Here is a 23261-nt window from a genome sequence, read left to right on the forward strand (position 1 = left end):
TGCAGAAAAGGCTAACATTGTTATCTTTTTACAAAAAAACAGCTGAACATGAGAGGTTTTTGGACCAATTTTGTGTTCTCCATTCTTTAAGCACCAGTTTGAGCACCGTTTAAGCACCGGCACTGTTTCAAAAGTACCGGTTTGGTACTGGTATCGGATAAAACCTAAACGATACCCATCCCTAGTAATAAGTGCCAAAAAGACAGTCATCAGACTTTCCCCTCATTATTAAAGAAGGTGCTGCAAGTGCTATTACAAGGGTAAATGACCAAGACGCAGATTTATCTGAGCACTCAAATGTCAAAGCTTTATTTTCTAGTAATATTTATTAAGTAAAGAATATGAATACATAGATTAATATGTTGTCCATCAGAAATACTCTCTCTACTCAGATCTCAGTAAGTGACACTGCTTTAATCTCTAATTCATTTTGGATATCTTCTGGTCTCACCGTGGGGGCATCAACAGGGCTCCAGATATCGATCACAAGCTGTTGGGGAAAATAAAAATGACAACCAGACAAAGAGAAAGATGGTCAAAGAGATGTAAAATATAGAAAACGATGTTGATTTCTGGCAGGACAAGCATGAAAACAATGAAGCAGGTGAAGCTCACTGATGAAAACTGTCAGTGATGGCATGAACATGGAAGCAGACTGTGACCCTGGAGGGGAGGGAGATACAGAAATGGGAACCATCCATTATTAACTGGGTGCAATTATGGAAATGTCAAAGCAAATGCTTTCATACTCTTACTGGGGACTCAAGCCAATCTTTAGATTTTAAGTCACACTGTCTTATTGACAAGGACCGAAGCACTGATCTTTCAATTCAATTTTTCAATTCAATGTTATTTATATGCGCAACAACAACAGTTGCCTGAACAACACGTTCTCCCGCCTAGGGAGTGAGAATGGTCTGGCCTGAAACAACATGCTCTATCTTCTGAGCCAAAGCCACCTGAGAAGGCACTGCTCAGTGAAAGTGTGCAAAATGGCTACAGCATGAAAGCCCAGGCAGTATTTGTCTCAAGCTGGTACTTTGTTGTGCACAAATCCTGTGTTAGATGTCAGATTTTGCATCCAGTTTTGTATTTGTAAAGTTCCATAAATAAGAAAAGGCTGTAAATGGCAATTGGTTCTTAAACTTTTCTACTCTACCTGAGCACAACAGGGCCAACAAGCACTTGTCTCATTCACCAATTCACACAAGCACTTTTTTCTATGCTTTTTCTACACATGGGCTTTCTATCTAACATTCACACACATTCACACTCTAATGGATGCATTGGGGAGCAACTTGGACTTAGTATCTTGCCCAAGAATATTTAGCATGCAGACCAGAGGAGCCAGGGATTGAACCAGCAACCTTACATGTAGTAGATGATCTACAACCCGACCCTAACCCCAGCTATAAGCTTTAAATTAGCAGTTTGCATCACAGGGGCTGTGATGGACAGGTTCAGTTTTCAGTGTTAAACTGAGGCACACCATGGTGGCAACATAAGTATTGTTTTAAAGCATATTTGTGCACTAAATCATACTTGTTATTAACCTCTGGCTCTCTTCCACAGCATGTCTTTATCCTGTTTTCCTTCTCTCACCCAAACCAGTCGCAGCAGATGGCCCCGCCCCTCCCTGAGCCTGGTTCTGCCGGAGGTTTCTTCCTGTTAAAGGGGGAGTTTTTCCTTCCCACTGTCGCCAAAGTGAATGCTCATTGGGGCTCGCATGATTGTTGGGTTTTTCTCTGTGTGTGTTACTGTTGGATCTACCTTACAATATAAAGCGCCTTGAGGCGACTGTTGTTGTGGTTTGGCGCTATATAAATAAAATTTAATTTAATTGTTTATTTTTTAATCATAAAACGTATTTGACATTATACAACAGATTAATGAGTACAGAGGGATCAGAACTAGAACTTGCTTTAGAAGACACCAATTTTTATGACTTCTTGAACATTAAAGTAATCCACTGTCAGTTGTTAATTGTCGTAGGCTGTGGCATCACTTCAAAGTGATAAATCACACTGGGCCCCTTCTTCCTTTGGGCAAGTCACAATGAATACCTGCACCCATGAAATGAAATGATTTGCTAGTGATTATGCCTTTTTCCTCAAATGTGACTTTGGACAGAGATGTTATCAGAAGGTTTTTCTTTTATTAGTTTATGTTGAAAGTTTCATAAATATATCGCCGGAAAGAAAAGTCAGAATTGTATCAGTGCTGTTACCTTTCTGAGGGGGTCCTTGCTGAGGCAGATCTTGCTAACAGCCCAGATGGGTGCTACAACCACAGAGGAGAGGGCCATGACCCAGCCCAGATGGTAGGCCCAGTTTGGGTACATGTAGCCTTCGTTGGATGTCAGGGGCTGGTAGTCCAGAAAGAAGCCGACGAAGCAAACCTTTAAGGAAGTAATAGAAGAATAAACAGGCAGCACTAATATCATCAAGCATATGAACAGATAGTATAGAAGAATTGTTTCCTTAGCAACCAACATGTGCAACTTTTCATTCAGAAATGACACTGTTTTTAATCATGATTTTTCCTTTACTTCTTTATCTTTTAATTAAATGTTCTTTCGTTTTTAACATGCTACTATACTAGTTGTATGCATGCAGTCATATGGTTCTCCATCTTAAATGTTAAGCCTGAGGACAAGATGACTTTGGGCCTCTGAGCAACAGTCAGTCACCATCTTCTGACATCATCTCTGCCTCACGAGTAGCTTGATATTAAGAATGTGACAATTGTAGTTCCTCTCCTGAAAATCTCTGTGTGGTGGCTCTTGATGCTCTGTCACCAGCCCTCTCGGCTGCGATCCTTCCTGTGTTTTGTACACCTTTTCCTAATATACTTTCCCTTTCCAGTCAAATTTCCATGAATACAGCAAACTGTGAACAGCCAGCATTTTTAGCACTGATCTTCTGGGGTTTACCCTGCTCTGTGTGCTGGACAGAGAGAAACATGCTATACATGCTGTTTGAACACCAATTTACTCAAAGTCAAAATGTAATGTTCTAATATAATGAAATAGTGAGTTCCTGATTTTTATTAGCTATGAGCCCAAATCATCAAAATGAAACATTCAAGACACAAATGGTCCTTTTTTTGAATGTTACAAGCTGGCTTATCAGTTCCATCATTCTTTGTCTTATCTCCAGGTTTACAGCTGCTGGTGAACAACAGCTCTTGTGTTGCTCGTGCAGCAAATCCACAAAAAGTCTCACATGTTCTTTATACAAATTCTACTTAAATTACAAATATAATATTATATTTTGTCTATTACCCTGCAATGTGTTATACACTGAACTGATCCAAAGGCAATCTGTTAGGATGCCTGGGTCGTTGACCCAGTGTTTTGAGTTTATTATATTATTTATCATTTCTGGTCTTTGTTAGAGTTCTGTCTTATGGTTTATGTCTCTGTGTAATCCTCAGTTGCTACATCCCCGTGTCCAGTCAGTGTCTGTGTCTGCCCTGGTCCCACGTCTCTGTTCCCTCTGTTGTAGTGCCTGCCTGTGAGTCTGTGTCTGTAAGCTCAGTCTGTGTTATGTTTCCTGTTTTACTTTGAAAGTCCATGTCTTATGTAAATGCGTCTGGTTTTGCTTTCTTTGTCTCATTAGGCCTGATTTGCCCCAGCTGTGTTTCCATCCTGTTACCTATTCCCTGATTGCTCCCTCTGTGTATTTAACCCTTTAGAGCTGGTCGGAGCGGGCACGCTCTGTTTTACTTAACTATTTTTAAATCCCTGTAGCACTGCAACCACGTAAGGTAGCGCAATAATTTTTTTTGCATATGAAACCGGAGGAGTTGTACTTACATCTTATGCCATCAGCTTGTCCTAGGTCACCGTTTCCTTCCACATATAGCTTTGCAAAAACTGCATAAAAAGCACTTGCAGCAGCAAAAACATAATATTCCAGAAACAGGCTTTGCCGATCCATCAGCTGTTCATAACACTTCCTACGTCCATCAGCGTGAACTATCGCATGTCCGCCATGACCTGCCCGAAACCGGAAGTGACGTCATTTTGCGTAAATGTAGTTTTTTACCATCAGGGCCTCATGAGCCTATACTTGTTTTTAAAAGTTATGTTTGACTTTATGACTTTCTGTGTCGTTTCTGGGATGCTTAGGACTCAAATTGCACTGCTGGAAATAGTTTATTTTGATGCACATGCTGCTTTTTTGCAAATTTGCACTATAATATTTATTTTCGTTTTTCCTGTAGTATATGAAAATTGGTGTATTTCAAAAATAAAACTATGAAGACACTTAAAATAAATTTCCTGTGGTAGGAAACTAGTTTGTGCAACTTTTTTGAGGGATAAGCCTCTTAAGTTTCTTTAACTAGAAATATATGTTAAAAAAAACCAAAACGATTTTAATTTTTTTTGTAGTTTATTGCGTTTTTTTTGCAATTTATGTAATTACTATGCACTTAATGCATACATATTATTAAAATTTGGGCTATAATGGTTGTACTGATGTTTCGAGTTCACGTTCCGTCTCCGAGTGTCTGCACATTGGGTCCTCCTACTACCACTCCTGCCTGCACACAGCCTACACTTAACACAATCTATGTTACCGGGATTAAAATTTTCACAATCTAGGTTCCAGCACTAAAAGAAAATCATTACTGGACAATATGTGCCAGTTAGAAACACCACATTTGGACAAACCTCAGACATGATTGTTTTGATAACAATAAAATCTGTAGAAACACCAACCAAACCAAAATTATTTGATTTGCTTTACTCATTTTCACATCACATGCCGACAGTTATTGCATAAAACTGCACAGCTGAGGTCCACTGTGGGAGTGCAAATTTTGGCTTCCAGCTATTTATAGCATTGTTGAGACAACAGAGGGTAGTACATGAGATTTGTAATCAGTCCTAACTTCTCTGAGACACAAACTAGACATGTTTCCTAAGTTCATCAATGGCACAAAATCAAATTCTTCCTGACTGGCAGCGTTGGGGCCATCTTCATCTTCACAGCTGTTGCCACTAAAACCTTTAAATGAACTACAACTCAAAGCAGCTGAACCTCTGTCTAATGATGTAGCACTGCTCAGTGAACAATGCAAACAGACACACTCCTGGACCATGTTGTCTAGTATACAGGCACTGTGCAATAAACCATGGCTAGATCACCCTTAAAACGACAGGCTTTGCCTTCTGTAACATCTATCCTGAATCAGCTGCAAATAAATGTTTTAATAAGTAGCTTAAAAAATGTCACTCCTGCAGATCTTAACAATGTGTAACTCACCACAGAGATCAGGGGGGTGAAGTAACGCCAGCACAGCTTGAAGAATACCGATGGCCTGTGTCCTGTCATATCTTCAACTACATCGCACATCCGTTCAGCCCCTGAATGACGTACAAAACAATTCTTAAACTAAACTTTAATTCTTTAAAACTTTTACAAGTAAGAGCATGTATTGGAATTATGACAGTGAAACTAAAAGTAAATTTATCAAAAAGGATCCTTTTGCAGTTTCCCTTATGCAGTTTTGCTGTATGTTAAAGCAATTGTAGAGAAATGTATTGGTATAACATATTACATTATATCATATTATATTATATTACCTACCAAAGGACTTTATGTACAGTTAGGTCCAAAGGTTTTGGACAGTAACACGTTTTATTTTGTGTTTTCCTCTGTATGCAAACACTGTGGACTGTAAGTCAAACAAGATGTGATTGAAGAAGTGCAAACTTAATTTAACTAATTTGAATTGACTCTTTAGGATTTGCTGCCATTTGTATACAAAGCCCAGTTACGTTCAAAGGTTCCAAAATACAACCCCCAAGTCCAAAAAAGTTGGAAGTCTGTGTAAAATGAAAAAAAAAAAAGAATGCAATGATTCCTTATCATTCATTCATTCCTTGAGATTTTTACATGTGTTGAGGAAGTAACCTTGACTTTTCTCGTTTCCTTCAGTTCCTTGTCAACTTCTCACCTGGTTTTATTACAACCCCGGAAGATTATGTTTGCACAGCTCCCTTAAATAAGGCAGCCTCTATTAAACCTATTTCACTCTGCCCTGCTGACATTGTGTGTTCTCTCTGACTCCCTGAGTATAAATCTGTGGAGCTGAGGATCTCCTCCTGTGCCCTTTCATTAACTCCCATTATTTACTGTTTAACCAATAGACCTTTAAAAACTGTCTGCTGCTCTTTGCTTCTGCTCACTGGGAATGTTATTTGTCTCATTATCACAAGTACAATAGTAAAAGCTTGATAGCATAAGAGTCTGGGTGCTGAATTGGCCTGCATGCAGTTCAGACCTCTGACTTAATAAAAACATTTGGAGCATCATGAAATGAAAACTAACAAAGAAGGGCCACGACTGTAGAGACGCTACAATCCTCTATCAGCAGCAGTCCTCTAATAAAAGTGCAGCAGCTGCTCTCCTCAGTTTAAACATGTTTTCAGTATTCTGTTGTGAGTTAAATGTGGGCTTATGAGATTTTTAGGTGCAAACTTTCTGGAACACTGTGTAAATAGAAAGAGACCAAATTGTGTTTCCTCACTTGAAATACTCCATTAGATCTTTATTGTGGACAACATCAGTTGCTGTTTTTGGGTTTAGATGAGGTGACAAAAGGCAAAAATGAACAAAAAGAAAAATTGTTTTTTAATTTCTTACTATGTGCTATTATTTTAATTGCATGTTTTTTCTTTTTCTTGAGGAATATCCCACTTATTTACCTTGAGAAACTTTTGGGTTGCTCTCTTTGCTCAGTGTTGCAGCATTAGTCTAAATGTGAGCAGAGTACAGGCCTGCAACAGTTCATCCTGCTGCTTCTATCAGGAGCCACATCACCAACAAACACCAGTGACCCACTTCCACTGGCAGCCATACACCCCCTTCCATAACAATGCCTCATGAGTGTTGTTGCCTTGGTTAAATGTTGTGAAAACATTTTTCTTGTCTGTCAGTTACGCACGTTCTTTTGATCCAGTGAAAAAGGAAGACTGTTTATAATACTGGCTATACTTCTTAAACAGTTAATACAGTGCTTTTGTTAACCCCCTTGAGTTAAAGATGAAAATCTGCACTTCAATCACATCTTGATTGCTTGATTTAAAATCCACCACAGTGGAGTACAAAGACGCAATATCACAAAAACTGCATCACTGTTCAAAAATATGTGGTCTTGACTATAACAGGCTCCTTGATGCAGTTCATGAGCCTTTAAAGGTTTGAAATAAGAATTATTAATAAATGTTTTCAGTACCAAAGCCTTCTTTAGGTTCTGTAAACGAACTATAGCTTTAGATTGACCACACTGACATGACAGTGGTATTTAATTTTTACTCTCACTCTCAAAATCAGAATATGTTTGTCCCCAAAAGAAAGATTCTCCTAAACTATAATTTAAAGCCAAAAACCTCAGTGAAGACTGAGGTGTTTAATTTAATGCTAACTCTGGTTACCTATTTACAATTTAAATCCAGCCCTTTGTGTATTTTCTGCCTCCTGATAACAAAGGCTAATAGCGAGGAATTCAGGACTTACCGAAGCCCCAGCCAACAGCCCCACATTGGAGCAGACCCACGAATAATATACACGCTCCATTAGCAGCATAGTGGTCGGTTAGCTGGAACAGATAGACTCCTCCCTGGACAACAGACCACAGTGACATAGTGTACATATACACTGAAAGGTGTATTTCGACTCCTATGTAAATCTGTTGCATGTTAGCTGTCCTGTGCCGTACCTGAGTGGTGAGGGAGATCTGTATGATGAAGCAGACTAAGCAGAAGACTATGAGGAAGACTTCTCTGCGCCAAGGTCTGCGCATCTGTCCTGGGAACATGTCAATCACTGATGATGTTATAGTCTCCAAGCCTGTAAACTAGCACACACACACAGGGTTGAAAAAAAAACATTATAAATGACAATGAAGGAGAATAAAGTCAAGGATGGTTTTTCTTCTTTATGGGTCAAGACAACAATGAAAGAGAATACAGTTTAGATCCACGGGCATGAGAGCCATGGTAATTTGGGGCTTTTAATCATTTGAGCTTTTGTTTTTCCAGGATCGAATGATTGTACAGCATACATCTTTAATGACTTCAAAGATTCATTTTGGATTTTCTTTAATGCACACTGAGTCAAAAGTATACATATACATACATCCCTACTAATATTTAATGAAATGTCCCTTAGCATGTTGCACCATGTTCAGGTCCTTTTGCTCGCCATCAGCAAGCTTCTGTCATAATGCTGGCTGGATATTCAATCACTCTTCTTTTCTTCACACTTGTAAACACGAGGTCTTACTTTAGTAGTGGAAGAGAAATGACGAATGATACCAGAAGGTTTCAGGTGAAGGAGCCCTACATGCTTAAAAATGCCCACAAAAATGATGGTGTTTAACAAACACTCAGCTAATTACAGCACTGGGAAGCTGCTGAGCTCAGATGCATGGTAACAACATCTCAACAGAACACTACTGGTGTCTGAACTACAGAAGTCATATTGTGTCTGTATGGCACCTCCTAAACTCAGCTGTCATTCCTCTCAACCCTGTTACTACAGAAGGATTTCGGATTTGTATGGATACTGTCTGAACTGCATTGGAACAAGAAAAATTAAATACATGTGCATCCACTGTCACAAGCTCTGACAGTAAACCACAGTTCAGTTTGTATATTGTTGCATTATCAGTTCTGGACAAAATAATAAGAGAGAGACCAAAGTGTTTCATTTCTAAGGTTTTAGGTATCAGAACATAGGAAAAGTTATCCGGTGCTTGACGGGAATCGAAATAACATAAATACAACCTCAGATGAACGACACAGCATGAAACACAGTGTAATAATTTATTTAACAAAAACTAAGTGGACCCCATAACAAGTTAGCTTTTGGAACATCTTTGGCAATTGAAGTAATTTTTTTTTACGTATGACTTTATTAGTCTCAGATCGTTGTGGACGAATTCTGGCCCAGTCTTTTTACAGCAGTGAGGTCAGCTCATTGAGGTTTACATTCATTTATGCAAAAGTGTCTTAAAGTCCAACCACTGGTTAGGGGCAAGGTGCTCCGTTTTGTTTTTGTTGAACTGATAATTACATGGTATAATCTCTAAAAATCTTGCTCATGATAATTTTAGATCCTGGTAAGGACCAGATAATATTGCCTGGTTCTGCCGGAGGTTTCTTCCTGTTAAAAGGGAGTTTTTCCTTCCCACTGTCGCCAAAGTGCTTGCTCATAGGGGATCATTCGATTGTTGGGTTTTTCTCTGTATGTATTATTGTAGGGCCTACCTTACAATATAAAGCGCCTTGAGGCGACTGTTGTTGTGATTTGGCGCTTTATAAATAAAATTGAATTGAATTGACTTGAACAATTTTTTTGTGTCCTGATACATAAAACCTTTTTTAGACCCTTTGCCACATGTCTTCCTCTTTCTGCCTCCTTTCCTGTCAAGTCTTCACTGTACTTATCTAATCAAGCCAGAAAAGGGCCCTTTTTTAAAGTATCCATTTAGTTTACTACGACAACTAAATATGTAGGTAGAATAAGAGGGTGAGGAAAAAAAATCAAACAGGATTTTTAGGAGTTTCATAAGTCAGTGTGATGTTATGAAGTGCTCTTTAAGTGGTGTCATTATTCAAACAAGAAAATCCTGAGTAGCAAAGTATGAGCAGCGGTGACAAGTCTTGGTAAGTTAAACAAAAAGATTTTGGGGGAATAGCATGTGAGAGTTTTACCTTACCACTGTATCAATCCCCAACAAAATGAGCATTAAGAAGAAGCATGCTGCCCACAGCTGAGGAACTGGCATCATGGCTGCAGCCTGAGGAAATGCAATGAATGCCAGCCCAGGGCCTGGGAGCACATGAGAGTCATTCACATATCTGTCGCCTCTGTTTGACTTGTATCATATCGTTTGCAACAAATTTGTGACAGTTAAGATAAAATACAAAATTTCTAAATACAAAAGCTTCTCCTACCTGATTCCACCACCATGTTAATAGGAATTCCCTGTTTATAGGCCATGAAGCCCAGAGCTGAGAAAACCGTGAACCCGGCAACAAAGCTGGTGGTACTATTCAGCGCACACAACCACAGACTGTCCCTGAGCACGCACACACACACACACACACACACACACACACACACACACACACACACACACACACACACACACAGTGTAAGAGTATTTGATGACAGTGGTCACTTCACTGTCCCTCAAAAAAAGGGACAGGTTGACGCTTCCTACAGTGTAGCAATCCATAAGCGTCTGTGAGTTGAGAAGCAGCTGCTGGAGAGGAATGTTGTCCCATTCTTGTCTGATACAGCATCCTTTCTGTTCAGCAATCCTGGCTCTGCTTTGTCCTGTTTTTATTTAGAGATGCTCTAAATGTTTTCAGCTGGTCAAAAGTGTGGACTGCAGGCAGGCCAGTTCTACTATCAAGCCATTGTGTTGGAATAGCAGCATTATGCAGTTTATTATTGCATTGCTGAAATATGCACAGTCTTCTCTGAAGAAGACTTGACCTGGATGGTAGCATGATATACACCTACATCTCATTTGTCTTTCTATGTACAACATGAACTGTATTGAAACCCAGATTCTGTGCAGCAAAGCATTTGCCGAAGGTAACATTAAGTGCGGTGCTCATGTAGTGAACCACTGGCTCCGTTTATGGTCACTGGACTCTGGAGCAGTGCTACCATGTTCCAACAAACATCACTGCTGGGCTCGTCTTTTCTTCTTTCCAAAACCATTAGAATTTTGTCTCTAGCTTAAACATTAACTGAGTTACAGTCATTCGAAGAACGCTTGTGGAATGGGCCCGTCGGCAGCTTGTGGTACACATTATTTACTTGTAACTAGGGATGGGTACCGGTGTCCGGTGCCATCATGGCACCGGTTCTGACATAAACGGTAGTAACCAGACCGAAAAGCAGCGCACATTTCGGTGCTTTATTTCGGTGCTTTTTTTTCCTGAGCTGTGATACACTTTAGATTCTAGCCAATCATTTTACGTTTCCGAGGATAGTAGGCGGGGCCAGGTACGTACGTTCTGTTAGAGCAGAGCTACAGATTAAAAATGTCCAAGGCGAAGCGGTCAAAAGTCTGGCTGTACTTCACAGCAAAATATGCAAACTCAGCAGCCTGCAACAAGTGCTTTAAGCTGATACTGTGATACTGTCAAAGGAGGTAACACCTCAAATCCGATGAAACACCTGGCGACGCATAGCGTTTTTTTAAAAGCCGAGAAATGCGCCGTATTTGATAGCTTGCTGCGAGACCTCACACCGAGCACATCTACTGCGGGTGGGTTGCCTGTTATGCAACATCCCCCAAAAACACGAAGAGGAGAGTCCTGGCCCCTAGCCCTGCCAGTGTAGCAGAAATGATGACGGATGATGGTGGCAGCAGCAGCCGTTCTTCTCTGCGTGAGTAGCTAATTTACGTTGAGTAGGCTAACCACGTTATTACATTAATGCATGTAAGGTGAACTAGCAAACATCATCATAGCTACATGCGGCTGTCTTCTTGTTTGATGGCAGATACTCCCTTCACCCTGGCCAAAAAGGCTAAAATGACCAAAGAAAAAGTGGAAAACAGTTAAACATGAGAGGTTTTTGGACAAAGTTTGTGTTTTTTCCATTGTTTAAGCACTGCTTCCAGCCAAGAGTGATACCATATATGCCCCATAGCTGCAGAAAAGGCTAACATTGTTATCTTTTTACAAAAAACAGCTGAACATGAGAGGTTTTTGGACCAATTTTGTGTTCTCCATTCTTTAAGCACCGGTTTGAGCACCGTTTGAGCACCGGCACCGTTTCAAAAGTACCGATTTGGCACCGGTATCGGATAAAACCTAAACGATACCCATCCCTACTTGTAACAGTTGTTGTGTTTTCTGTTGTAGCTGCCCAGTGTGATCAAGCTCCCTGATGAAACGCCATACGAGAAGAGGACCTGAGCACAAGCATCCATCCAGACCTGATTAAAGATTAGAAAACACGTAAAGTCATCAGTACTATATCATGCAGTCACAGAGATGTTATTACTTTGCAGCACAACCGATCGCAAGTAAAAGGTTTAACTTTCCAGGATTAAAGCATTATACAATAAAACAATAAAAGTCCTTTCACAAATGCCGTATCTCGAACAAGTTCAAAGGTTTCCCCACCTGAAGCTCTGCCAGACGAGAAGGATCTGGATACAGGTAGTAGACCACGCCCTCCCAGGCACCTGGCAGTGTCAATCCCCTGACCAGCAGGATGGCCAACATCACATAAGGGAAAACAGCTGTGAAATACACCACCTGAAAGCAAACAGAAATCATTTTGTTTGGCAGAATGAGGAAATATCCTGTAGTATTTCATTTTCCCGCTTGTATCAACATTATTTTTATTCATTTGTTGAGTCATTTGTTTTTTGTTTTTTCTGTTTCCATATATTAACTGTAGAGACCTGGAGTCTGCACACAGTTTCCAGTCTCCTAACTCCCTGTTTGTTTCCTTTTTTTGTATGATACTCTCAACAATAGCAATACACTATCTCAGTCTGCTTCAAAGTTCAAGAGCAATGACCACAATCTCCCAATATGTATGAACAGGAGCAAAGAGTGTGAATGTTAGACAGAAATCACTTAGGATGTTTATCGATTACAGCAAGTCATCCAGGTCCTGAAGCAGCAAGCAGCCCCAGACCATCACACTACCACCGCCATGTTTAACTGTTGGTACAATGTTCTTTTAATGAAATGCTGTGTTAGTTTTATGTCACATGTAACAGAGTCAAACCTTTCAAAAAAGTTCAGCTTCTGTCTCATGAGTCCACAGAATATTTTCCCAAAAGTCAGTCACCAAGTTATTTTTTGGCAAATGAGCCTTTGTGTTCTTTTTGGTCAGCGGTGGTTTCTTCTTGGATTTCTCCCATGGATCCATTTCCCCCAGTCTCTTTCTTACTGTTGAATCATGAACTCTGACCTTAACTGAGACAAGTGAAGCCTGCAGTTTTTCAGATGTTTTTGTGGGTTCTTTTTTGACCTCCCAAATGAGCCTTCATTGTGCTCTTGAGGTAATTTTGGATGGAAGGCAGCTCCTGGGAAGATTCACCACTGTTCCAAGTTTTCTCAGTATTCGGTTAATTGGTTTCACCATGGTAACTAAGGCCTTAGCAATGGCTTTGTAAACTTTTTCCAGACTTATAGATGTCAGTGTCTGTGAGCTCAGGTGTTTCTTAGATTGTGGCATGATGCGTTGGTTTTGGAGATTTTTTATAGTCTATGTCATTTTATCAAACAGGTGATTCATCGGGCGTGGGAATAATCAGAACGAGCGGGGCACAATAACTTTTCCACACAGGGCCAGGTAGGTTTGAGAGCTTTTTCCCCTTTAATAAATGAAATAATCATTTATACACTGCATTTTCTATTTACTCTGGTTATCTTTGTCTAATAATAAGACTTGTTTGATGATCTGAAAGATTGATTTATTTATTGTTACATCCATAGTCATGTCAATAATACCACCATTGACAAGACACTACACTACGGGTGAACAAAAAGATGAAGCACCTGCTGAGGGACTAGATTCTGGATTTTGGGAGAGGAATGTCGTCCCGTTCTTGTCTTATACAGGAGTCTAGCTGCTCAGCATTCTTGAGTCCACTTTGTAATGTTTGTTTTTCTTTTGTGAGGAAATGTTTTTAGTTGGTGAAAGGTCTGGACTGCCGGCAGGCGAGTTCAACACCCAGGCTCTTCTGCTACAAAGTCATGCTGGTGTAGTAGATGCCACACACAGTTTAGTATTGTCTTGCTGCTCAGAACAATGCAGCGTCCATGTTTTCCAAAAAGAATTTCCGTTTAGAATTCGTCTGACCACAGAACAGTTTTCCACTTCTCTTCAGTCCATTTTAAATCAACTTTAACAGAGAGAAGATAACAGGGTGTCTGGATCATGTTCACAGTGCATTGTTTGACACGAAACACAACGGGCGTGTCAGGAGGTGGAGCAGGTCATCTACTAATTGGAAAATGGATGGTCTGATTCCCAGATACTCTGGTCTATATACAAGTATCCTTGCTACAGATATACCAATATCCTAGATACTGAACCCCAAGTTGCTCTCCGATAAGTTTATCAGTGTGAATATTAAATAGAAAGCACTTCTTTAAAAATGCTTGTATGTGAAAAAGGGATGTTGTATAAAGCACTCTGAGTGCTCAAATAGAGTAGAAAACGCTATATAGAAAACATTTACCACAATCCTAGAGAGTGAGAGGCCATGAAAGTGAAAATCTTCCACTCCTTGGGAGCGGAGGAGTACCAATGGCCAATTTATAAGAACGAGATGGTTTGAAACCTGTTACGATGTTGGTTTGGATACAGTGGCATTGACAAAAAGACAGGAGGACATCTGGACAACTCCCAGTGAAAATCGTATGTATGTATCTCAAATGGCTCTTCTCTGTTTTCTTACTCTGACAAACTTTGCCCATTCTGCAGAAAATTTTCATAGTATAGGTTTTTCATCTTTACAGACCTTTCCTGCTGAGCGGACGCCTTTCCAGATGCTGAAGTAGCAGGCCACCCAGCAGGCCAGGAGGCAAAGCAGCACCTCCCATTTTACTGCACCAGGCTCCTCTATTCCTGCGGATATGGACAACACTTGTCTCCTGTGGAGAGTAAACAGAGATGGTTAGCTATGCATAAATATTTAACAAGAACATAGTGTAGTTCTGGTTAAATGAGCTGCAATGTAATGTGAAAAAAAGTAAAAATAGCTGACTCACTCCCAGAACTCTGAGACTGAAGATTTTGTGAGATTTCCCAGTTTCCAGTCTATTGTCGCGTTGCCACTGTGTACTGCAGTCTGGTTTGCAGAGGTGATGTCCACACATCTATCTGTGGACATCAGTTCAGAGATGTAATGGTTAGTTCCTCTGTTTGAATGTAACATTGGTGAATAAAAGAGTGATGGGTGTTTTTGAATCTGGACAAAACAACAAAAACCATATATTTGTTTGTTTCAAGACACTGGCTGCAACACAGCGCAAATATGTATTTATATTCACATCAAACTTAAGGAATCAGTTACAAGTGATTGAAATGTAATGTGAAGTATCCACTTCAATCCATAAGTATTTGGACAGCGACAAAGTCTTTTGCCTTTGTACATGGCTGCTGTTAAATCAAACAAGATTGGAGGGCAGATTTTAAACTCTTCCCAAGAGATACTTTGACAAAAGTTCTGTAAGAGCTAGGCATCGAACCATCGGCCTTCTGACAACCTGCTCTTTCTCCACAGCAGCAGCCACCCAAAAAACCCCTATAATCAGTGAATTAGTGCAACATTTAGTTGAATCTGAACAGAGGATATCTGGTGATGTCTATTTTGACCCTGCTGTCCTTGACAGTAATCAAAGTGTTTACAAGGTGTAAAGGTTTACGCCTTGTTGTAAACCCTCCAGGTTTACAGCATGGTGTGCCGGTGCATTCCTACTTTTTAAGAATGTATACGAGTGGGTCACTACTGAAGGTTAGGCTTGTTTTGGTTGCTCAGCCTAATGCTGGCCTCATTGACTTGTGTCAGCATCCCTTTTCTCGTTTTGAGAGTGCCAGTGAACAGCTACCAAACGCCAGTTCAACTCCTGGAATCAGTGCCAGAAACAATTAATGTGATTCTTCCGTTAAAACCTGTGAATTAAAGCTGAAAGTCTGCACTTTAATCGTGTCTTGACACTTTTTTTTTTTTTTTTTTTTTTTTTTGAATGACATCAGAAACAGCAGTATGCGACATTACGTGATGGCAGAGCTTCAGTTCATCCTTTGTCTTTTTTTTTTTTTTTTTTTTTTTTTTTTGTAATAAATAGGACAGGGGGAATGAATGAGAGAAAGAGGGGGAGAGAAAGAAAGAAAACCAAAGGGGAGAAGAGACGGTGAGAAGGGGGGGGAAGAGAGAGAAAAAAAAAAAAAAGAACTCCTGGGTCACCTGTATGGAGAAAAAAAAACAAACAAACAAAAAAAACAAACAGAGGAGACAGCAAACAACAAAGAGCAACATAATAATAGAGAAAACAAAGCACCATCACAATAAACTAGCTAGTCATAGATATCAATATTTACTAAGTAATAAACGATATTGTGCAGCACGCAAGATAGACAGCGCACAGTGTGCTTTGAGGCAGCAGCCAAGAAAGCTTTAGTCCGCGTCTGTGAATACCCATGTGTGCATACCTGTGTGGATCAGCATGCTTGCATTCCAAAGGTTTCTCCATGTAATGATCTGCTAGGGAGTGTGGGGGGGCCACAGCCCCGTCCTCCAGGGTGTGAAGCGGGTATGGAGGAGATCAAAACTCCAGACATCCAGAGGCCCCCAGAACACAAGAGACCATGGAAGACCAACAGAGGGGCAGCCGCGCCACTGTCCCAGTAAGAGCTGAGGAGAGTCCCAGATGAGGGCTCGCCCAGCAGCCGCGGAGCAGAAGTCAGGGGGAGTTGCAGTGACGCGCCCGTGAGCTCCGCCGGCCCCCAGCTGTGCCTGAGTGACCGAGCCCCAGGCCGAGAGGCCGGGGGCACCCCACCTCCAAAGGGGCCCGAGCAAGCCCCAGGCCCCAGGCCCCGACAAGCGGCCGCCAAGGAGTGAGCCGGTGTGTACCCGGACGCCCACCCCCAGACACAAAGAACCACCAACACACCGACACCTGAGGGAGTCCGCCACCGGCAGGGGAAGTGGTGGTGGGTGGAGATAGGCCTCCAAACCTTGGAGGGCCTGAGGTGTCCCCAGAGAGGTGGCGTCTGATACCCAACCTGACATATAGACACAGACATACAGGCACACACAGACACAAACATCCATTCCCACCCTCATGCTCTCATATGCACTCACTCCACACTCAACCAACGTGGAGGCAGACATAAAGAGACGCTGTACACACAATTACACTCCCCAAGCGTACTCTACAAACCGGGTCTAGGTACCCTTGCCCCTGGAGGGGGGAATTGCACCCAGACCCAGGTGGTGTTACCCTTTTCCCTGCGGTGGGGAGAGGCAGACCACCCCGACTCCGCAGCAGCAGGGAGGCCCCACACCCCAGACCGCAGTCGGACGGCCAACTCCTACTAGCCCTCCCGCTCCAGCAGGCCGCAGAGAATGGGGGTGGGAGAAGACTCCAAACCTCCCTCCACCCGCTCATTGTAGTGTTGATGCATATGTGTTCTAAGGTGCAATTAAAACCCAGGAGGGCATGGAGCTACCTGCCAAGGAGCAGCAGGTAAGCGCATAGTCCCTCCTGCTAGCCCTCAATGACTAAGTGTATTTAAAATTGACACTTTGATTTAAAATCCACAGTGGTGGTGTACAGAGGCTAAATTGTAGAAATACCAACCATTTAACAATGCACTGCTTAAGCAGCTATACATACATCACTCAGTCATAACATTATGGCCACCTGCCTGATACTGTTTTGGTTGCTCTTTTATTGTCAAGCAGCTCTGACCTGGAGTCCCCCTGATGGTGTGTTGTGGTATGTGCACCAAGATGTTAGCAACAGATCCTTTAAGTCCTCTAAGTAGCAAGATGATTTGGGTATTTTGGAGGGATTTTAGCAATTTAACACTTCAAACTCTTTGTTGTGCTCCTCAGACTGTTCCTGAGCCATTTTTTGCTTTGTGACAGGGCGCCTTATCCCGCTGAATGAGACCACAGCCATCAGGGAGTACTGTTTCCATCAAAGGCTGTATGGGGTCTGCAACACTGCTTGGGTAGGTGGTTCGTATCAAGGTCAAATGTTGTCAAAGATTCCCGAGGTAAGCGAGGCAGATGCACCTGGCCATCCACTTGATGTAAAAGAAATTGTAATTCATCAGACCATGCAACCTTCTACCATTGCTCTGTGGTCCAGTTCTAATGCAGACTTGTGCCCATTGTTGGTGCTTTAAGTGGTGGACAGGGGTCAGTATGGGCGCCCAGACTGGTCTGCAGCTATGCAGCCTCATACACAACAAACTGTGATGCTCTGTGTTTTCTGACACCTTTCTGTGAGAACTAGAATTAACTTTTTGGGTGCAGTTTGACCTGCCAGCTTTCACTCCTCTCATGCATCAGTGAGCCTTGGCCACCCGTGATCCTGTCACTGATTCACTACTGTTCCTTTCCAGGCAGATTTTTTTTTCTGCTTCTAACGTGTTTACTTTGAGGAAAAAATTCTGCTCTTTAACATATCCCACCATATGCCACGATGAAGAGATAATCAGTGTTATTCACTTTACCTGTCAGAGTATTATGCCTGATCAATGTTTAGCCTTAAATCAGCCCTCTAAAGCTGCCTGCACCATTCTGAGAGGATGCATTATGCTGACCCGATTAAAGTCCAATCTAACAGCTCAGTTTGCTAACACATTCAAACAGCATTGAAGCATTGAGACTTGTTCTGTGGTGAAAGGTATAGCTTGAGCATATAAATAGGCTAGCTGTTTTCCTAGCTGTAGAGTTTGGGAGGGCATGTCAGAAAAAAAGGTGCCTGGAAAAATCATCTGACCTGTGTTCCAGGAATTGTTGCAGGTAGCCCAGGGCAGAGGGTCTCGGAAACAGTAAACAAGATAGAGAAGGGCCCAGGCCAAAACAATGCTGTAGACCCTGGAATATAGCTGGATCATGATGATAGAATAACCAGCTCCTGAAGAGAGAACGCATCCAAAAAACTAAATAAATAAATCAGTTTAAGCAGTAATATGACGGAGCACTGATATAGCTAAAAACAACAACAACATGTCAATGTTAAGCAAAATAAGAAGTAAATATGGCAGCTACATCTGCAAGTCGTAAGCCAGTGAAAGCAGGTTAAAAAATCTAGATGAAGCATATAGTATATAAATTATTGTTCAAAACCACTGTCACAAATATTTTTTGCTTATTACCACAGCCTGCAGAGAAAACTGGGACTAAGCCTCATTCTTTAATAAGTAAATGTGTTACAGCATTCATCAGTTTTATTAACACATGGCTGGTCTGGCTCAAAAAAACAAAACAAACAAACAAACTCTATTTTGCCTAAATTAACCCTAAGCTTTTTTTTGCTTTTAATATTTTTAATCTGAATTCCCATCACATACAGAACATTTTAAGATCCTCTGGATTTGTAAGTAAATATTTAAACAGAAATGATCTCATTACCCTGTGCCAGCGGGCAGAGCTTGGTCCAGCAGGTGATAGTGCCCTCCTGTGTGTACTGACCAATCACAGTTTCCAGGAGGAAGAGTGGCATGCCACACAGTACAGCAAAGAAAAGGTAAGGCAACAAGAAGGCACCTACACACACACGAACACATCAGAGACGATGAAAAAAGACAGATAACAAAAATCAAGGCAGTGCTGAAGGCAGTTAGCAAACTACTGGAGCTGCAAAACGGTGCAATGAAGAACAGAGTGCCCACGAAATTCAACAAGCTGTCCATTTCTGAGGCCTTAGAAACTGCCATACAGCCGAGAGACAGAAGGAGAATAAACTGTAGGCTGTACTCCACTGAACCATCCAAGGTGTACTCTCAGTGGTGAGGGAACAATATGAGAACAGCCCCACCGTGGCTGGAAATGGAGCAATGCTGTATGAGCATCTGGGAGAAGGACACAACCCATGACAACAATGCTCAGTGGCTAGTAGATCTAAGAGAAGACCACAGCAACCTCTCTGAACAGGGTCCAGTAAGCATCACAGTGGCAGACATCCAAGAACAGGTCTCCAGTATGAAGAGTTGGACAGCATCAGGCCCCGACATGATTCATATCTACTGGCTAAAAAAGCTGACTGCACTCCATGAGTGTATGGCAGCACAAATGAACCAGCTGCTAACCCATGAGCAGACCCAGAATGGATAACTGAAGGCCGAACAGTCCGGGTCCCCAAGGACCTCCAGAAAGGACCTGTCCCAGCTAACTACCAGCCAATAACCTGCCTCAGTACCACATGGAAGCTCCTGCCAGGCATCATAGCGGCTAAGATGAACAGGCGCATGGCTCAAGTTAATACTGAATGTGGAAAACTGCTTTTCATTTCTATTCTCAGACCACAGTGCTATCAAAAATGACTTCTATAGTCATTGTCGTTCAGTTCAAATCCTTTTGTGTTTTCTCTGCCTGTTTAAATCGGTTTGCCCTTCATATCTAGATTTTGTATCCTTAATCGATACAATTCTATATTTTTCAGTTTTATTGTGTTTGTGTTACCATATCTATTTTGTTGTTTACAGTGTTTCTTTTAATTGCCCATACCTTTTTCATGTCATTTTAAATACTATGGCTTTCTGCCATAAGGTCTTGTAAGTTTATATATTATATTGAAGTTTGTTCCCCAGTGGCAGGTAGCTCACACATCGGCCCTGACACTTTCCACATGACTGGGTAGCATTAGCAAATTATAACCAACAGCCTGTGTTGTTCATGTTTTTTGACCAAAAAAATAAATCATTTTCTCTTGTTTGTTGTAATTGGAGTGAAGATCTAAGATTGGTGTGATTGTTTTTTTAAGTGGGCTGGAGCACTGTTGACTTTGGGAATGGCTGATATAACACATTGATCTGGAGTTAATTTCAAATAATACACATTTTATTTGTTACCACAATATGAAGATTTTCTCTTCTTTCCTGCTCATTTATTCATTGTAGATATAAGAAAAGCACACGCAGGCAAACAGAGGGTTATGCTCATCTGTACATACTCACCTCCACCATTCTTGTAGCAAAGGTAAGGGAATCTCCACACATTGCCCAGGCCCACCACATTGCCAGCAGATGCCAGGATATATTCTCTTTTCTTACTCCAGTGTTCCCTCTTTTCCACATTGCTCTGCATGTCCATGTTTGCTTCTCAGTTCTCTGACAAGTACTGTCTGCACACACCCTTATTTATCTGTAGAGGCAGTACTGTCTGTTTAACCAATGAAGTTTGCAGCAGCCAATCAAATATGTGATAGTTTATAGTTTTCCTGTCTTTTAATCCACAGCTTAAAAAGTGACAGTGAAAGTTACTGATTAAAAATGTGTGTTAGTTACACAGTAACACAACATGGGACTATGGGGCTTTTTGATTTTGCCGGAGGTTTTAAAAACATTAAAACAACTCAGATACACCACTGCCAGTGCAAGGAGAGGATTTTAAGTCAGCAGGCCAATCACAACTTGAGCCTTAAAAACATTTTGGTATTTTTGAGATTTCTCCAAAGGGTGGATGGCCTCTCAGAGATAGGGTGAGAAGTTCAGTCGTTTGCGAGGGACTCAGAGTAGAGCAGCTACTTCTCCACATTGAAAAGAGTCAGCTGGGTTACAAGAACCCACAGTGCAACTGCTGATGCCACTGTGGAGGTCCAAAAAATACCTCAGTCATAGATTTGGTCCAAGGACACATGCTTCATCAAGTAACACAAACTTTACTTTGAGAGTCTAACTGGTCTTTTTCGTTTTTTTGTTTTTAGTGCTGACATAACATGTTGACAGATGATGTGGCATGCTTCAGATCATTACCTGTTTCTCTTCCATCATTCTGATACAAGTTCATTCTGGTTTCATCTGTCCCCAAAAAATGTTTTCCAAAACTGTGCAGGCCCCTTTTAGATGTTTCTGGCAAAGTAATCTGGCCTTCCTGTTCTTGAGCGTAACCGGTGTTTGTACCCTGCTGTAAACTGTACTTTCACTCATGAAACCATCTCTTAATTGTAAATTTTAACAAAACATTTGCCTTGTATAGAGTGTTCTTGATTGTTAATTGACAATAAAACGCACATGTGAAATATTTATCTGTAATAGCACAATATGCAATGAAATAGTTCCCATTTACAGAAAGAAAACTTAAAACAAGTTTTTAAAAACAGTGAAATAAAATTGTGAAAAAAAGGCAGTCTGCATTTTTGAATTACAGTTATATCAGGTACTTCTCCATAGTAGTATTATAGAAAGCAGATTAGGGGCTGCACAGACCCAGTCTTGAGAAGACGACAATAGTGGCACGTTGTGCTGCATGCTGGGGAACAACACACCACCAAATCAGACGGAGCACTGCCCAATCTCACATAATCCAGTGTGTCTGTCAGGTAGTCACTGACATTTCCTGTAAATGACCTGTATGCTGTACACTATCCAGCAGTGACTGGACTGTGTTAAATGCACTGAAGAAATCAAAAAGGTTATTCTCAGTGATGTGATGGAAAGGATTCTGCCCCTCTCTGTGTCAAGCTGACTTGGCTGAATAGGATCCTACAAAAATATCACGTATTGTCTTTAAATAATTTGAACACACGAGATAGTCGACTGCAGAAGCGATCTTTTGGACAGAACGTTCTCATTGTGCTCTGTGACCACAGTGGGCAGATAACATTTCTATAAATGATTCTGTGCTTCTTATTCTTCCTTATCAAAAGCCGTGCACACTGCAGTTAGGCTCTGTACTGTTGCTTGACCCTGTCACAAAGGCAAGTTAAAACTTCACAAACACAACTTGTCTGTGTTGATCGATCGATTTCAGATTCACATAATCAGCTGTTACTATGCAGACAGGAGTAAGCTCTCTTCAACAGGTAAATAACTGCTTCATCCACTCCTAAATTTAGGGGATATATGAACTGCAGAGGGCTGAGAGAGGTTTCTATTAAACCTTCAGTTAGTTTCTCCAGCAACTTCATCACACGTGAGGCAAAAGTTGAAGGGCTCATCTGTACAAGAGCCAGACAAGACGTTTCCCACAACGTTGATGGTTCAGTGGTAATAATACCCAAAGAGTTCTGGATGCATCCTGACAATCAACATCCGGGCTCAGGATTGAGCCGCTTTTCAATCACAAAGAGTGAAATTCCACCTTTCTCTGGAGCACTCAGACCCAGACGTCTCTATCTGCCAAAAAGTTATAAGCCAAGTACTATCTGAAAGTATGAGTGCAGCCATATTTCAGTGATGCATGTAGTACTCCTCTCACAGTATCTGACAGTGAATAGGCAGTTTACCTCCTTATAGTTTAGCTGTAGTTCTGCTGTCTGCTCTGAAGCTCAGTCCATGGAAAAATGTTGTCTGGTGTGACGAGTCTGCTGCTACATTTGAAATTAGTTCCTAATTAAAATTAACTAATTTAATGAGAGAGATACAGATCCAGACACTTTCCAGTGGCTAACAGGCGTTAGCAGCTGGTTTGATTAAACCAACACTTTGTGTTTTTCTTTAAGCAGCAATACCAGTCCTGGCAAAAATGATGGAATCACATTTGGAGGAGGTCATTCAGCATTTTCACTTTGC

The 23261-nt window shown here is 41.3% G+C and overlaps 1 protein-coding gene across 1 annotated transcript; it reads right to left on the reverse strand.

Annotated features, from left to right (window-relative positions):
* Positions 1–370: 370 nt before the first annotated feature.
* Positions 371–20841, reverse strand: LOC308384309 (sodium- and chloride-dependent GABA transporter 3-like; the record flags this gene model as incomplete). The annotated part of the gene is made up of 14 exons (XM_080862805.1): positions 371–490; positions 2228–2398; positions 5274–5374; positions 7530–7632; positions 7732–7869; positions 9736–9848; positions 9974–10098; positions 11876–11979; positions 12170–12304; positions 14530–14662; positions 14780–14891; positions 18527–18664; positions 19162–19314; positions 20706–20841. 14 exons carry the CDS (start codon positions 20839–20841, stop codon positions 389–391), a joined length of 1764 nt encoding a protein of 587 aa, XP_080718931.1. The 3' UTR covers positions 371–388.
* Positions 20842–23261: the final 2420 nt, after the last annotated feature.

This window comes from Rhamphochromis sp. 'chilingali' (assembly GCF_963969265.1).
Source record: "Rhamphochromis sp. 'chilingali' genome assembly, chromosome: 2".
Lineage (NCBI taxonomy): Eukaryota > Metazoa > Chordata > Actinopteri > Cichliformes > Cichlidae > Rhamphochromis > Rhamphochromis sp. 'chilingali'.